This window comes from Echeneis naucrates, chromosome 23 (assembly GCF_900963305.1).
Source record: "Echeneis naucrates chromosome 23, fEcheNa1.1, whole genome shotgun sequence".
NCBI lineage: Eukaryota > Metazoa > Chordata > Actinopteri > Carangiformes > Echeneidae > Echeneis > Echeneis naucrates.
Window position 1 is genome coordinate 6,241,424 of NC_042533.1, and position 18,761 is coordinate 6,260,184.

An 18,761-nucleotide genomic window follows, 5' to 3' on the forward strand; every position below is an offset into this window, starting at 1 on the left:
ACTAGTGTTGTGAACCCATCATGCATTGAATTCCATCATAGGAAGATCTAGTTGCTTAAGTTCATGGTCCTCAACATAGAGGTCGGAATCTCTGAAAATCGTAGCAATACATCTGTGTTATAACACACCTCCAGGGACTGGAGGGACCAAAAAGACTGAGCACGGCTGCTTAGTATGTGAGTCAACTGGTTTTATATTACAGTGTGTAAGGCTAAGGAATCATTCATCTACGAGTTCTCATTTTAAAACAAGTCCTCAGAAATAAATTACCAAATTAGTATTTTGTCCATACAGTCTAAAATTAAAAATGTTTTGATCTGACTCCTGTATTGGCTGGAGATACAAAATGACAAGATCAGTTATTGAACAATGTTATGGACTGATGTAAGGCTTCTGGTTAAAATGGTTAGCTGGGATGACATCCAAGCACTCAAACCTCAACCCTATGAAGACTGTGGAAATGGTCCACAGCATTAAGACCAAAACAACTAGGCAGCTTCTACCCGAGGCTGTTAGATTGGTGAACTCTATGCCTCATTGAACACACTTTCACCTACTATGGTTAGCGTTGTTGCAGAGTTATTATTGATTATTTTCTAGATTTTTTTCGCCTTTGTTATACACTTCCAGACCTGACTTCAAATTTAGTTTCATACGCAAACATGCAAATGAAAATGAATGAACCTTGAAGCTTGATTTTGTCACTTGGCTATCATTGTCTGTCTGACTTTTTAACTTGAATGTAATCATAGTTCTTTTCAGACTCTTCCTGAAACAATTGCTGCCCTCCACTATAGCTCTTCATTATGAGTCTATGATGTATCCACTCACACACACAAATGCGGTAGGTATTGGGCTACTCAACACTGCAGTCAGAAGTCATTTTTTATTTCAGTCAGTGGAATGATGTAAAAGAAAACAGCCAGTGCCAGAGAACACTTTAAACCAAAAGCAGGTATTCAAGAAATGGTGTGTGGAAGCAAATCTGAGAGAACAGGCTGTGTGTGGGGGGGGCTGACACAGCAAAATCCACCTGTTTTCATCCCTCTGCATCCTCTTCTCCCCGCCCTCGCTCCAGGCTCAAACTGCGGCAGTCGGCTAATTAAAAAACATGGCTTCCCTTAATTATTCAGCGGCTGGCTAATTGATATTCACAGAGGCGTTTGCCTCGCCTAAACGATCCATTTAATCTGACCACCACGGTCTCACTCTGAGCCGCCTGTCACCCTCAGCTATTGTGCCCCTGTACTTAATAATACACCAAGGAGAGGTGGATACAGGAAGGATAATGTAGAAGTTTGCCGTTGATACGAATGTCCTGCGCTACAAACAGCAGCATGTAGATTCACCCCGTTGGGGAAACATTGTCTTGAGAATTTTTATTTTTACCAAAGTATTTTATTTCCCTATGTCAAAGTTTGATGCACAGGGAAATTAGAGACTAAGAAGTTGAATTAGAATTAGTGAATTAACTTAATGATTTATCGCCCTCTGGACTTTCCAAAATTTTAAGATTACTCATACGTGTTCATCTTCTCCACTGTCCAATGACTGTCTGTGCTCCTGGAGTCCCTTCCTTTGGTTACTTTCATACTTTTTTTTTTTCTCCTTAAACTTTCTGAAGTTGTAGAGACACACTCCACCTCTTCAACCTCAGTGTCTTGCCACTTCCCCATACTTGACATCTCCAATGATAAATCACCTTTTATTGTCTACTCCTCTTTGTCTCTTATCTCGCTGTTCTACCCCCTCTCAAGTTCACTTCTATTTTCTTGCCTAATTCTGTCCTCCTTCCTCCCCCCACCCTTATGTCAGCTCTCCTCCTCCACCCACGACCACCTCTTCATTAAGGGAACAAAAGGTCTATGGGCAGTGGTGAAGTCTGTCCCATTGTTTGGCCTTTAGTGTGATTAGATTATCTTTAAAGTCTGCTGAATGGGGTTAATCAGTCGGAAATAATCCTAACATAGTGTGTGTGTGTCTCTGTCTGTCTGTGTCTGTGTGCGCGTGCGTCTCTGTGTGTGTGCGTCTCTGTGTGTGTGCGTCTCTGTGTGTGTGTGTGTGTGTGTGTGTGTCTCTGTCTGTCTGTGTCTCTGTGTGTGTGCGTCTCTGTGTGTGTGCGTCTCTGTGTGTGTGTGTGTGTGTGTGTGTGTCTCTGTCTGTCTGTGTCTGTGTGCGCGTGCGTCTCTGTGTGTGTGTGTGTGTGTGTGTGTGTGTCTGTGTCTGTCTGTCTCTGTGTGCGCGCGTCTCTGTGTGTGTGTGTGTGTGTGTGTCTGTCTGTCTGTGTCCGTGTGCGCATGCATCTCTCTGTGTGTGTGTGTGTGTGTGTGTGTGTGTGTGTGTGTGTGTGTGTCTGTGTGTGTGTCTGTGTCCCCAAAAAGGAGGGCCAACCTGCTTGCATCAAAATTGAACACATGCATGAGTGGAGACACACACATACAACAGTGAGCCAAAAAAAAAAAAAATCCCTGGGTACACATTTCTGTCACAACCACACTTCTTTTAATGACTCCTTTAGTGTCGCCTTTAGCACACATTTATCTCTCCACCCGCTCTCTGTGGGCACAGCTGCTACGGCTGCTGTATGTGTGCACGCGATGATGTGTGCAATTCAGATCAGCGTCTGAACTGTTGGTGTCTGTATGCATCTTTTGTGTATCTCTGCAGAGCTAAACTCTTTAGTCTCCACCTATCAGCATAACATTGAGTTTGGACACACTTGTGACAGTACACAACCCCCTGCAATCCTCTTTGTGCTCCTCTCTATCCTATCATCCCCTTTTGTCTTCCTGGAAAATTGAGCTGTTGATAGGAGTTTTTTGGCACCTCGGCCAACATGAACCAGTCTATTCTAAAAGGTCTTGGAGGATTGCACTCTCAATAACACATTTAAACACAGTCTGTAACACATTTAAAGGTCATGATAATGCTACTTGTAGTGTAGTTGAATCATATTTAAGGGTGTTCTTCAGACAATCTATCCAGCTCTCATTCATGTAAGCCCAACTTGAGTTTATCATGAACTGTAGGCAATGTTAGTTTTTGTATAACACAGGCTACACAATAGAGCAGCACAGCGGCATCATGGTTAGTGCTGTTGTCTCACAGCTAGAAGGTCACTGGTTCAGGTCCCAGTCTGCGCCCTTTCTGCGTGGAGTTTGCATGTTACCCGCTGCCCCCCTGAGTTTGCATGTTCTCCCTGTACCTGCATGGGTTTCCTCCAGGTACTCCAGTTTTCTCCCATCACCCAAAGACATCATGTTTAGCTTAACTGGTGACTAAATTGTCCGTAGGTCTGAGTGTGAGTGGTTGTTGGTCTCTGCCTGTGTGTTGGCCCTGCAGTGGACTGGCGACCTGTCCAGGGTGACCCCGCCCTCGCGCAATGTGAGCTGGGATTGGCTCCAGCACCCCAACGACCGGAAACGGATAAGCAGTAGAAGATGAATGAATGGCTATGCAATGGCACTTGAGATGGCAGTCATGTCATACATGGACAGACACTCTGTGACACTCTGTGCCACTCGTCACAATGCATAGAATATGCAGCTCCGCCTGCAGTGCGTCGAGCAGCCAGACACGGATGGTTATCAGTGTAGTTGGGATTGGACAGGGTAATGCAATATTTTTTTCTCCCTCTGTAAGTTGTATTTTGTTCATGCTGTCTACTTCAACATCCTATAGTGCTTTAAGCAAAGGCGTCAGTGCTCTATCTCCATGGCTGCTCTCCATACAGTAATCTTCACAGCAGAGTGGCGTGTGTGTCTGTGTGTTTGAGTTTATGCTAGTGCGTATGAGCATGAGCACATGCTGTATGATTATAGACCATATGTACTGTGTGTGTATGTACTGATGTGTGTATATGACAGAGTGAGGATGAAGTGTGAGTATTCAAGCAGAACAGTGTGGCAGTAAGTCACCCCTAACCTCTGAATACTAAATCTTTCCAAATGTCACTTTGAAGAAGTTCACGGATGAATCAGTGCCTGTTTATACTTATTCTCTCTTGTTTTGTTTTTTTTTCGTTTTTTTTGTTTTTTTCCCCTCAATGCATCTCCTTGTTCAGGAGTTAGGACAGAAGGTAAGCCTTTACTTTCTCTGAGACTTTATAGTCCTCTGTTTCTGTATGGTGGCATCAAGGAATATTTTTTCAGTTTTAACTTCTTTGGCATTTAACATTTTTCTTTTCAGCCGATGATCCTCACAGCTCTCCAGTTTGAAATGCTCCATAGCATTATAAATGAGCAAACTTCTTTATTTTATATAATCATGATAAACTTTGGAATAGCAATTGTTTTGTTTTGGTTTTTTGTTTGTTTTTTTTTCTTAGATTTGAAACACAGTTTTGCTTGATATCCGCATTCCACGTTTCAATTAAACTAATTCTCCAAAGTCAGTAAACCTCTCTTTAACTTATCATTTTAACAAATGTTAAAACAACTGAATAAATGTAGCAAATTAAAACACATCAACAACCAAACCCCAGTTCTCCCAGTTTTTATGTCCTGTTTTATTTGTCTCTATTATTAAAATTTCAATGCATAATTTAATTTTGATTTGATTCTGTAGCTCTCTCGAAGTGTAAAGGTTTATTTATTTGGGTTTTTTTTTTTTTCATCCTGGGAGAAGATACATCCAGGTCTTATCTGTCCATTTTATCACCCAGAGTCAGCCGTACATCTAGTGAAGGTCATAGTGGACTGGAGGACAGTGAAGATAGGTAGGCTGGCTAAATGTATACACCAAACCATGGTGCTAGTTCATGCTGAGAACTGATGTTATCATCTTAGCCTGATAGTGGTTTGGCTCAAGATTGAACATAAGAGAACAAAGAGGCTCATACAGTATTCGCCAAGCTGTGATCAGTCTCACTCCTATAGACACAGGTTTATATGAGCATATTCCAAAGTGTGAAAACCCGTTCTGGGTGAATGCATCTGTTTGCAGGCACAATACAATTTGCATCGTGTTTCACAGTTTCTGTATCTATATGAACAGCCAAATTAACCTCCACTTTTGTTGTGATGTAATGTGTCTGCTTTATACAAACTTATTTCAGTCTAAATTGTGGGCCTCTCGCTTTGTGAATGTACACTTATGTATGAGTTTGCCTTTTGATTGGTTTGTTAAAATTGGCAATGCTCCATTGACCACGTAAGTAATGGCTTTTCTTGTCTGTGTCTGTGTTTTGTGTGTGTTTAGGCCAAGCAGTTGGAGGCCAGAGAAGCAGAGTTAAAGATGCAGGATGCTTTCTACAGGGAGCAGGTGTCCCGTTTGGAGGAGAGGGTAAGAGAATATTTGTGCCATACACCAACCTGAAAAATAGACTTAAGTTTATTACCCAGCTCACAAAACTAAGCTCTGGCACTCACCACAGAAATCCAGTGATGATGTCTGATTCATGTTACAGTAGTGGTTTATTCTCATGGCATCACTTTTAATCAATATTGGCTTTGAGAACCCCTTTTTCAGTCAGATATGAAAAAGAAAGTCTGAATAGATTTTAATTTTAACTCTGCTCAGTTGTGTTGAGCCATAAATCAGAACTCTATACCAAATACCAGGTAGGTAAAACCTAATATTGGGAGGATGCTGTTACCAGATAACATACCTCTTAATGTATAATGCAGTCACACAGTATACTCAAACCCTCATATCTGTGTACATACAAAGAACAAGACCCGTCATTATGGAGCTCAACAAAAGAACATTCATGTGCATTGTTTCTCCTCATCCTGTGGCCCAAGTGTGTAGCTGTCATATTTCCCTTCTCTCTCTCCTTCATTCTGAGCCACTCCATACTTGTCAGTCATTGTCTGCCTTTTTCTCTTTATTTTCTGCTCTGAATTCCTCTGCCTGAAGGGTAAAGGGTTAATCCCATTCCACTCTGTGTGCATTCTCCTGTCCCTGAAAATGACACTACCCTGATGTTCATTGTCAAACCAGAGTCCTGTGGTGGGGGACCAGGGTCAGCTGCCATGCTTAGCTTCCATCAAACAGCAGCTTCACGCTGGTCCCAGTGCGAGATGCCCGCAAGGCAGGGAACCAGGGTCAAATGCCCTGTTAAAGTGTGTTAAAAAGGACACCCTCATGCTGCTCTCAAATCATAAGTGTGTCTTAGGAATGGTACAAAGCCGTTATTTAATATGCTTGAAATGACACCTTCGCGCTGGGAGGGAGTTTTCTTCCCTTCGGAGGGTGCAAAAAGTCAAATGGCATTTATAGTGAAAGCCAAATGGAAATTTCACACTATTGTGAGGCCACAGATGACAGAAGTATCTCATACTGAATATGTTTTGTCCTCTCTGAGTTAAAAGGTTTTGTTTTTATCCATATGGCTCAAATATGACTTCTTGGTTATCTCAGCTTGACAATTTAGGTGCATACTTCAATACTGATGAATTTTCATACACATTAAAGTTTTTCAGATTTATTTATTTTTTTTGGTCTCAGCTGATTAAATGAGTTTCATATGAACATCCTTGTTTTAATGTTTTTTAGCGAGGGTTTGCTCCCATTGTGCTTCAGACATTTCCCTCTGGGTCAGTAAAGCTTGCAAAATTTACATCACCACGGATGAACTCTGAAACCAAACCAGAGGGTATTGAGTGGTAGTAGAGTTGTGTCAATAATTGGAAGTGCATTGGTCTGTGCAATTTTGGTTGGGTAGTGGAGAGAAGAGGATTTACTGACATCAGAGAAGCTAGAGAATTAATCGATGGTTTTACAAGGAAAGCAACACATCATCATTACTATCTTTTAAAATCGTATTAGTTGGTTGATGCTGATTTAAAGAAAGATCGAACAAATGATATGAGGTGCAGGCATCCTCCCTCATTGCACTGAAACCTCCATAGATTACAGCTATCAAATGCTTTTTCTTTGGACTCTGTACTTCTACTGTATCCTCCAGTATAGGATTGGTGGAAGTGATGAGCCCCAACTAACGCAGGTATTATCGTCTCTCAGCTCTGGCCATCCATCAAACATATTGGCCTCTGGTCAATATTCCTTCGATCAAAGTGTCAACAAATCACCTTCACCCTTCAGAGACACAGAAGATTGAGATAGACAGAGATAGAGAGATGGAACAAAGATAGAAGCTAAAGAAAAAAAATCAACACAAGGAAGGGGAAGAGAAAGAGACACAGGCAATATTGTAACTGAGAATATTCCAAGAAGTTGTGGTAAAGTGACATTTATGAAGGAGTGATCGAGGATAAGAACAAGAAAAACGAAAGACCATAGAAAGCGTATAAGATAAAATGACAGAGTATGGTGAAGAATGGCTGAAAGGCCTTGAATAGCATAAAAATTCAAGATGAGTGGGAGAAACTGGTAATGGTAGACACAGGCTCTGGACAATCCAAACTACATTTATATATTGATTTATACAGACGAATGAAATTATTCATTATATTTTACAGACAGCGGCATTTAATTGTCCAATATTCAAGATTTATATACCGTCAATGCAAAATGCAGGAGATGTGCTAACCATGTGTCCGTTTTGTCTGACAATGTTGGATCCTGTGTCTAACTGGGATCAATGGTGGGCATATTGCATGTAGCCTGTCTGTCTGTGCAGGAAGCTGCGTGGGACTTCGCAGGGGGTCAGTTTGTTTGGACAGTGTTAATAACACTCCTTTTTCTTGCTCTGGCTGTCCAGCCTCTTTCCACTGAATGTAATCCCAGCAGACTACCAAATATCATCACTGTTGGCATATTTCATTCTTGTGTACTCACCTGCCTGGTTAATTGCTTCTATACTAGGTATACTCATGTTCCACATAAAGCCACACAGAGAACACATTTACTAGATGATACAAACACAAACACACAGCTAAACAAACAAACATGTAGCCTGCTTAGCGGCAAGTGGGTATAAAAACAGCAATCATACACACTGACGGTGAACGTCAGATTATGTTTTGATGTGGTTTGGTTCCTGTACTGCAGTTAAAACACTCAGTCCAAAGCATGCTGGGAGAAATACTGACTAGATAATTAATGGGTTTCTTTAGATACAAAGGTGACTCATCTGCATCTATGGACAGAAGATAATATATTAACAGTACAGATACAGTTTGTTTGGATTCAACAAGCAAATAACTCTCAGGTCTCAGGACATGCTGCTTTTATTGGTTTAAATCAATATGAATTGAATATGTGTGTTGTAGACTGTTGTTTTCGATGAAACAAGGCACTTGAAGATGTTCACTGCCTTGGGATCTGAGTTGTTATTCACAATTCTTCTCTTTCCTTAGGCACAGATAAAGTGTATGACCAATTAGTTTTAAGTATTAAACAGATTATTCAACAGTGAAAATTGTTACTGGCGGCATTGTTCTGTGTATGCTTTTGCATCATGTCAGTGGTCCACTATCATTTGTTGGATGATATGGTGTTTTCGAATTGTCCACATGCCTGATTTAGATCATTTAGATGTGTGAAAGATGTTCTTGTGTCGGGTTGCTGCACACAGCTCCCCTGTAGCACCAACTCGAAGGGGGTGGATTGGATGAGAAATAAGGTTAGTCCACAGAATAAACTTTTATGAGCAAAGACAAATTAAATTCTTGAACTTATTAAGCTCCGGGGAAGAAAAGGAAGAATCGACCCAGGGTAATTATCGTTAACATTGTTGACCAGTCACAGTGGCTTCAGAGGATCAAAGCTGTATTTCTTCTAATCGCTCAGCATACACTATAGCTGCCTGTGCTGTTTTTGGCTTCTGGACTTTTTTTTTTTTTTTTGAGAAGGCACCAAATTTGATTTCAGTCATGGTGTACTGCCAGCCTAATATTATCTTCCATGCCTTCCCTCCCATCTGCCTTGGATTCCTCCCCTTTACTTCAGGATTCCCCTCAGCATCTCTCACACCACAAGGAGGCAGAGGATCCGAACGAGGGTGAGAGAGAGAGAGAATATAACTCTGATATATATTACACGTCTGTTCCAATCCAACATGGCCATTCATCAGAGGGGCTTCCAGTGACAGGCCATCACCAGGCTCCCAGACAGCTCAGCCCACTGCCTCTGTTGCTGCCGCTCATTGGGGCCACAGCTACCAAATAGCCTCTGAAAACAATATCTATATATTTATTACATTTTCACTCAATACCTGCCCCGCTGTAAAACAATCTCATATTTAACAATCAACTTGGCCATGTTATCTTTTTTTTTTTTTTTTTTTTTTTTTATACCATGTCTCTTTCCATCCACCCCCCTCCCCCCACTCGACTGCTTGCCACATCTGTCTCTATATCGCTCCTCTTCCTAGCTTTTCTTTATCAAATGTAGTTTTTTTTCTCCCCGGCTCAATTTCTTCTTTTTTTTTTTTTTTTTTTTTGGGGGGGGGGGGTTTCTTCCTTTTCTCTATCCTTCTTTTTGCTTTGTATATCGATTTAAAGTTTTTTGCTCTCCCATGGAGGACAATCACGGTAGCAATTGCCATTTCATAGCAAAGTTCCAAAGCACTGTGAAAGGAAGAAATACGAGGGAAAGAACATTAAAAAAAATAAAAAAATATAGGAGTAGCCTCTATCACCATCTCTGTCTCTGCCACTGACTTGCTATCTTCATTTCCCACTGTCTGCTGTCTTTTCAGATTCTTTCTCTCTCTTTCTTTCTCTCGCATGAGACTGGAGCTAACATGTTAAGGGCATTTCTGCTTGTGCGATAAAATTAAAATTCAGAAGTAAGAACAGTTTTTGCTTGTCACATCACTGTATTGTAGAAGTCAAGATGTTTTTGAATCTGTTTCACCATGAACTGACGATGTAGCCTCTGGTTCTGCAGGGTACATAAATCGCAGACTCAGTAATCTGAAGTGAAGACATGACATTGTGCTGCAGTGTTGAATTATTGTGCCTGAGTCTGTTTGCATTTATGCCCACGTGATGGGATTCACAAGGATTTAACAGGAAGTCTTTTCAAGGAATGGTGATTTCACAACAACAGAGCAGCATGTTCATTTGTGTTATGAAAAAAACTAATCCAATCCTGTTGCAGTAACGCTCCACAGGCTAAAATAATGAATACTGGGACACAACATTTGAAATGTTCACTTTACAGCTTAGTCAGATATTGATTCAGGCAATGATAATTGTATTGGACTACATTACATTAAAATCTCTTTTCATTTTTAGGTCTTCCTCATGAATGAAAATGAAAATTATGGTTTACGCATTTCACTCAGACATAAAAAAGCAATCTTTGCATTTCTTACACTTTGGATACATCCACAACATCAAGTGGTTTTGCAAAAAAAGTAATTTAAAGAATGAAAAACTTTAAATTGCTTTTAAATGTATTAACCTTTAGGAAGTGTATTGTCAGATGCTTTCTTGCACATAAAAAAAATCTATACCACTGTCTGATTTTCATGCCGAATGTAGATGTATTTACAAATGCAATATGTTAATCACTGTGTTGTAAGTTCAGGCTTGCAGCATTAAAGTAATTTTGCCTTGTGCATTTTTCACACATGTGTCCATGTGGAACCCCCACCCCAACTGTTCATGTTTTAGCTTTAAGCTTGCAAAGACCACACCGAGTGTGGGAGTGTTTGTATTTTAACTCTAGTATTTGTGCATCTCCACCCTGGAATGTGTTCCTGCCCCTCAAAGTAAAACTTGGAAAGCTTAGTCAGTTCTGCGTAGGCAGGATAGGCTCATGACAATTTAGCTGGCTCTTTGGTTTCCCATTGCAGGCCCGTTGCAGGATCCTCATTTTCTCTAGCTTTGCAGAACCATAATGTTAACCAATGGTGGGTGTCTCTCTCTTTCAACCCTCCTGCTCAGCGGCAGATAAGAAAAAGGAGACATCAGCACAAGACGTATTTGTTTTATTCATTAAAAATTGGAGGCTTTTTCTCTAAATTGAGCTGGAGCTTGTGTTTTGGTGCAGCTTCTATCTTCTCCATATCATGGCAGCACATTAGCAGTAATGACTTAATTTGTCTATGACACCCCCCACCAGCATTTTGTTTGGCTTGAGATGAGCTAAAAACCTAGTGGATTGCAAATAGAGTAAACAGGATGAATAAACAGTAGAACGGTTTTATTCAGGAGATGATCAGTACTTAGATCAGTACAGTACTCCTGTAGCTTCATAGTTTTGTATCTATTGACAAAGAATTGCTTGGCAGTGATTAAAAAGCGCATATCTATTGAGATTAAAACCAAAGCCATGTTTTAGAGCCCCTAAACAATCTTGTGTTTTGGTCAAGGGAGGGATATTTTCAACCAAACTAAACGTGGTCTTGCCTCTGTGCTTATAAAAGGTCAGAGCTATTCTTGAAATCAGTTGGGTCAAAAGCAGGGACCAAGTAGAGACCACTCAGCTATCACTCAAATAACACTTTTCTCAGCCTGGTGGTCGATGCTCTCCCTCCTTCTTTAGGGTGGAACTGCTTTTATGTAGTTATGTTTCCACCACTGTAGGTGTGGAAGCTTTTGGCAGCAAGTCCATACACGCTGGGGTGAGTATGCTGTGTATATTGGTGTGTGCGCGCACGCACACGCGCGCTGGTGCGTTGTTTGTGTGTTGTAAGTGGTCCTGCAATCATTGTCACACATGGCCTTTTGTCCTCCCAGGTGGATTAGTGTGCTGATTAGTGCCAGCTCTGCCATTTAGGCAGGTATTATTACCTAATACTTAGTATTCCAGACAGAAGCTCAAATCCAGCCCATTCCGTCTCCTACTTTCTCTTCCAATGGCTCAATCTCAGCACTTAGGAGGTCTTATTCTTGGCTCTTCAGCAGCCCCCAAAATCTCTTTTTAGTCTTTGTGTTATCACTGAATAAGCTTTTCTTTTAAATCCTTTTCCTTTGCTCTGACATGTTCTTTGTCTACATTGAAACCACTTGATTTAAGGCCAAGGGGGCACAGATACAGCATGAGCTTACAAGTTAACGCTTAAACTTTGGGAATGCAGTGTTTAACATACTAAGCAATCTCTAACTGAGAGAAAACTATAATGGCATTGCAAGTAATATATTTTGTTATTATTATATATCAAGCTGAATGTTTTATGCAAACTTGCCATGAAGATTTTATTTATCTGTTTTCAATATTTGAAATTCTTTCTTTATCAGTCGCTTAAACTGCTCTTCATATTCTTTGGAAATGACAGATTGGTCTCTTGCACCTCTTGACTTAATGGGATATAGACATCAATTACTTGGAGTCCTTTAAATATGACACTCGGGCATGTTGTCGGTCAAAATGAAGAGAACTCAAATCGGTTCAGGCCTTTTGTCAGCATTGTCATGTTCCATCTTCTTTTAGCTCTACAACACATCACTATTGATCTTTTCAGCGGTGTAGTTCATGCCCATTGATCTTTTCTGAACCATGATGAATGCCCTCCTCGCAAGGTAGTTAAGTTAAGGCAAATAGGACCAAGAGGCCTGCATTCATCACATTTTTAATGTAGCTATAATTCATGTAAGGTCATTTATGTTTCTGGTTTTCTGTAGATAGGATAGCTTGCACAATCTTGGGTTGACTGCAGTTCTTAACCTCCCAACAGGGAATGGAGCAAAACTTCTAAATTGACTGTCATAGAAAATACAGCCATATTTGGGGAATCATTTTCTTTTATGTGCAAGTATAACTATTATTAATATCCTCTTAATTTAAAGACATTGGCAGCAGAAGATGTGCATCAAACCGCATTCGACTCAATCAAGCTATCCATCACACTTTACTACCTCTCGCTATGTGATCATAAATGTACAGAGCAGCCACTGAGGGCAGACAAACAGATCTTCCCAAAGTAGTATGAATGGTGTAGGGTTATATGGTTCTGTTTGACAAGGTAATTCAGGTTGAGTGGTCCCACTGTGTGTTCATTTGCTATGGGTCACCAGGGGATTATGAACAGTGCTCTGTACGTTGTTGACTAGTGACCCTGTGACCTTACAGGATTTGCTGCCTGTTATTACAGCAGTCTTTTTGTGAGAGGATAAGCACAAACACACATACAATCACAAAATACCTGCAACTCACGCACTCACTCGGTGGGGAAAGCATGTAGTGTGCACACAAGGACTGAACAACATATTAAAAAAAAAAAAAGAAAAATCTCACAGCACAGAGATGGCCTTGAATTTGTGGACAATAAACCCAGCTGCTAATAGACTTCTGTCCGTAATTTCCCCATTAATCATGTTTTAATGATGTTTGTATGATGGCAGATAAAGGAGAGTTGTGTAGGCTCAGCTATATCATCAAGTCCCACCGTGGAAATGTTTTCTTTTGAACTAAATGGCTAAGAACAAGGCATAATCTTATTTTTGTACATTTCTCGTATTCACTGTTTTTTCTGCCTATCTCTTTACAGAGTGCTCAATTCTACAAGGTCACCACAGAGAACTACCATAAGGCTGCAGACCAAGTGAATGCCAAGTACAAGTAAGTTAATATTATTGCTCCAACATCGCTCTAAAACTTTAGCTCATCAATCAGTATTGCATAAGGTCTTTTTAATAATATCTTAGTTTATAAATATGAGTTTCACTGTTAATTCTGGCTTTAAAAATTATTTATATTTTATTCTTGTGCAGTCAATTCTCAATCGGTGAAAGCTCTGTGTGCACTTACTGTAATGTAAAGAGAAACTAAGCTTTCACAAAAGATTAGAGCCCATGTTGACCGACCAGTGACTCCACTATTGAATTATGCTAGCCACATTCTAACCTATGTCTTTCAATCAGGACCACATTAGTCCGACCCATTAGCTGATGTTGATGATGTGGTTCTCTGATAAGCATGATTGCATTTGGATGATGGCTGACAGGGCTTTTGTACTCATTTAATATTTCACTGTTAGAGGACAATTATTAAGTTGGTAAAACTTTATCTTCAATCACATTTCTGTGAAACAGGTTCATTAAGTACTTTTTGGTTTTATGTAATGGTTTCCCTTTAACATAACCAGAGACACAAAATGCAATGCAAAGAATTGCCTCCACTGTCTTTCAAATATTTAAAACTCTTTTTGTCATATGAGTGCTGCCAATCTTCAGTCAAAACTTGCACTGAAGTGAATGATTACTTCATTGGTGCCATTAGCAGAGGAGGTAATATTTAACATCCGTGGTCATAAATGCAGCACATATCTGACACATAAGTGTAACTTAAGAACATGCTGAATCCCTCCCCATCCTTGTTCCATCTGTCTTCTTAGTAAGAGGCCATTAGACTCCATAGTAATGTAGGAAAAGTGGATGAGGAGCCCACAGGAGCTGGGGCAAGAATAGGCCCCAGCTCTGAGCTCTCCTCCAGGGAACCAAGCTAATTGTGTTAGCTTGTCATTAGCCAGCGCTAACACTGGGATCATTGTCTCCCTTAGAAATGCTGGAAAGTGATTAGCCAAGTCCACCGGGGGTTTAGCGCTAGACTGGTGGAAGCCAGGGCTAAGACTGTCCAAATCAAATTAAAGAAAAAAAAATGGAATAGCATTAGTGCTAAACGACAGCGCTAACTGCCAACGTTGGGCTAGCATGCGGGTAGTCATGTGGCCCAAGCCTGTGAACGGAGAGCAGTGATTGGTGGATTGGATTATAGGAGGTGCATTAGGAAGGTTGTGACTTGATTATAGTAGCAGGAAGGTAGAGAAGGTGTGTGTGTGCACGCGCGCTAATGAAATGGCGTGAAGGTCTGGTCTTACAAGACAAGGGCAGGGATGCATTCAGGGGATCAGAGCATTGGGCTAATTGGATTTAACAGGGCGTGTTTTGCCCATCTTTGTTTATATGTGTGAGTTCATGCTTGATGGTGTTTGTATGCTCTCATATCTTGAACGTCTTTTGTGAACATCATATCTGTCCCTTTTTTCTCAAAGCGCTCCCTCATATTGGAGGCCCCTGATGAATAATGGGAGGAAATATTTTTGTCTCACAGACTTTTGATTTGAAGTTAAAAACATCCTCCAGGGATTTACAAAAAAGAATGAGAAACAAAGCAAAGTCGAGGTCGTATTTACACTTGATAGAATTTACATTTGATATGTTAATGTCATTGTGTTATAAAGTGTGTGAGATGACATCTTTCTTATCAGAATGTCTTCATTTCCTCACTCCAGTTTATGTCAGCTGTAAACGAGAGATGCTCTAGGGATTGATTAGTGTTAGTGCATGCTTTAGCATAGTGAAAGCAAAGATTTGTGGGACTGGAGGAGAGAGACTGTCAAGGGTTATAACATCTGTGTCTATTGCTTTTTGAAAATTTAATTGGGATATGGCTGATTTTACTTTGCAGTGTGGATATGACATTAGATCAGTTGGGAATTTGGTGATTATCTGTAGGATAAGGCTGTTATCCTCCAGATATCAGCCTGAAAGATAAGGTCTTGAGTGTCAGTGGACTTTGGGAGGGGATGTATGCTTCACAGCCATGTGCAGCACCAACATGAAGCAGAGAAATTAGTGTCGAGGCACACAAGTTAACCATGCAGTCTACAAATCAGCAGTGTTCAGTAGTACAGTTTTATCATTCTCCTTCGTGATGTTGAAAGAAATAAACTAAAGTGAAAGAAGAAAGAACTTGAGGGCAATAAGGGTGTCTGTTTGTGTGTTTTTGAAATAATATTAGCTTTTGTGTGTAGTTTCTTTACATAGGTGTGCAGTACAGCTGTTCTCTGCTCTATTCCCACTGGAGTTTTCTCACAATGATGGAGCTCTCCCAACTGGAGCACTCTCCTGCATCACAATGACCTCATTACATCCACACTCATCCTTATATATCTATATATAGAGACAGATATATACAAAAGTAATCCTATATATGTTATATCGCATAGCTTTAATTTCACGCTTGAATTAAAAATTTTGTGGCTACAATTCAAGAAGAATTTCTGCCTCATCATTTTTCAAACATTTCCTCACATGAACAATGTTGTCTGAAGTGTGAACAAATGCTGTTAAAACTGTAAATAGGTTCCTCTAGTGTGTAATTGTTGAAAGATAAACTGCCAGATCTCTACCTGCCCTGAAGATCTAGGCAAAAGGCGTTTAGTGTACAGTTATTTCATAAGAAGTTAAGTAAACACAACATGTAACAGATAATATAATAACACAGTATGTTAGACACACACAGATACACATAAGACCGAAGCTTCTCTTCTTTATTCTTGTGACAATAACTATAGATAAGAGTTCCCAGTTGTCTGTGAAGAGGAGGCTATCTCTCAGCACCTGATTTATATGCTGCCACGTTTGCCACTAGTTGTTATCCCAAGTCTGATGCATTATCACAGTGTCCAGCTCTGAATGTGTGACCTTTACTGCACGACATGTATGCACACAGAGCTACATGTGAGTGCTTTAGTATGTGAGGATGAATGCATTTGAGCAAGATCATGTATATGGGTGTGTGCATGGATGGTCGCATTGGATTTTGTGTGCAGGTGCAGCATTTCAGCCGGCTGTGGTGACCCAATGGAGCTTTAGTTTGAAATGCGAGTTGACAGGCCTGAAGGAAAATGATCGATGTGAGATTATGCGAAATAGATGGAATGGGGAATGAAAGAACTGTGATGTAGTTCTAAGCCCTCCTGTCACTGCTAACCTTTGGTGGGGTTTTGGGCGTCTTTGTCGAAGCTGTTCACTCTGTTTGTCAAGGGTCCCTGCGGTATTGCGATGGGACTGAGATGTCCTATATCGGTGAATGGGTGGGTCTGACAAGGTGTTGTAATACTGAAGGGTTGAGGCTGGCTCTCATGTACCCCCCCACCCTCCTCTAAAGGCTGAAAAATTTGGACTCCTGTAGGTTTTTTTTTTTTCTGCCTCAACAGTGACATTTGTCATATGTCCAAGAAAGACAAGGACTTCCTAACCAGTTGGCCATAGAGAGTAAAATCTCATTCCTGTCTGTCACATCACTGTCGCTCCTCTCTTTCCTCAGAGTGCACTTTTTTTGCTCTTTTGAATAAATCTTTTTTTAATTTATTCCAACTGACAATAACAACAGCCACTGTCCTCGCTCTGTCTCTCTGCTCGCCCACGCAGAGGTGGATTGAGGAGGCGTGGAGCAAAACTTGCTGAATGTAAAATGGTTCATTGTTTTTCTTGCGCGTGATGTTCTGCCTTGTTGAAGACACCACACCTGAGCGTCTTTCTTCTTCTCTATACAACGTGGGAGAAAGTAGAGCCCACTCATGTTTCTCTTAGCGTCTCAGATCCACACATCCTTCTGAAATAAATAACTTCAACAATTCTACTTCACCTTAATTTGTTAATTCCTCTGTACTGATTCACGCCCATTATGAAGTTGCTGCTTCTTAAAAGTTTCTCCTTTAGGATTTTAAACATTCTCAGGAAATTTTGATACTGTGGTACTAAATAAATGCTGTGGACAGGTTTATTGCCAGTGATATCACTTAAAGTGATATTTTTAGACCTAGTTTCTACAAACCATTCCCTTGTGTCGTGGCATTGTGGGCATGATTGGGCAATCCCATGCAACACAAAGCAATGGATCGCAACAAAGCATTGCAGGACTATTGCATTGTTCATTCCACATGCATTTCGTGTTACTGGATAGATGTGTTGGAGAGTATCCAGCAGCTTTCCTGCAAAATCCACCCTGCTGCTGCAAAATGTAAATAAGGTATAGAGGCAGGTAGAGCCCTGCCAGTTTCTTGGCAGTGCTCCTGTTTCTTGACGGGAATAATACGGATGTCCCAAAATTAATTAAGTAATGATTTATTGATGTTTAATTGCGCCAAGCAGCACTTTTAATTACTAAAATTACAGGTATTAATTTAGCAGGTAAGTTATTGCCAAGTGCTGCAGTTGTTGTGGCGGTATTTCTCAGTCTGTCCTGTCTTACAGACCACTTCTATAAGACAGGACAGACTGAGCAGCACGTTGACCCTTGTGTCAGGTGAGGGTTAACCACAATTCTGTAGCTAGGCAACTCGGGCACAAGGACCGGATGGTGGTCAGCTGAGTAGATAGAAGTCAGTAACAGCTTTAAAAGCTCTTCGTTCGTTCTTTCGGCCTTAAGAGCTCTGTCGTGCTGGTAGTAAAAAGCACACAGAATTCAAGTAACCTTTGTTGGTGTATAAGAGAGCAGCAATGCACATGCATACCTTATAGTGGTTGAATTTGTGAGTTTAGAAACCCACTCAGCTTTTATTGAGTCTCTGTGTTATTGGTGATGTTTCATATAGTGAACTCTACTGTGGTATGAACACAAAATCACTGACAGGTCATTGTCAGTATGCAGAGGAAATGTGCTTCACTGCCTCTCAGTGTTTGGTCTGTTCTTATTCATTTAAAGTGTGCTACGCAGTTAAGGGTCTTTGAACCAGAGGTGAATTTTCTGACTTAGATCTGTGAAATATTTGTCCCCTTTTAGGAAGGTCAGTGAGGACACGTCCTCCCTTTCCTGTTCCTCACAATCACTCTTCCATCTTCTGTCTCCCTCACTGCTCACACATGAACAGTGTTTTTAAATCTCTTTCACTCACTCTGTCCTTGTAATCAACTGCTTTTCCCTCACTGTCCCACTCTTACACTCTCTGGTTTTCAGTCTTTTGCTTGTCACACTTTTCTTGATTTTGATCTCTCCTTTTCTTTCTTTCTATCTCTTATCTATTCTGATGGATTTGAAAAAAGTGGGGTGGGGGTAAGCGGGGGTCACCCAGGTCTGCTTTTAAAAAGCAGTGTGAGCAAAATGTGTGCCATTTTTCTCTGTAAATGGATCATTTGTATTTATTTGCCCCACTCAGTACTGACGCCTGCCTTAAC

The 18,761-nt window shown here is 40.6% G+C and overlaps 1 protein-coding gene across 1 annotated transcript in view; it reads left to right on the forward strand.

Annotated features, from left to right (window-relative positions):
- The window catches only part of chchd3a (coiled-coil-helix-coiled-coil-helix domain containing 3a), a 57,319-nt gene that overhangs the window by 28,804 nt on the left and 9,754 nt on the right, over positions 1 to 18,761 (forward strand). The window contains exons 6-7 of the mRNA XM_029495148.1: positions 5,200 to 5,283; positions 13,349 to 13,419. Coding sequence (XP_029351008.1) covers positions 5,200 to 5,283; positions 13,349 to 13,419 — 155 coding nt within the window. The remainder of the gene's footprint in view (positions 1 to 5,199; positions 5,284 to 13,348; positions 13,420 to 18,761) is intronic.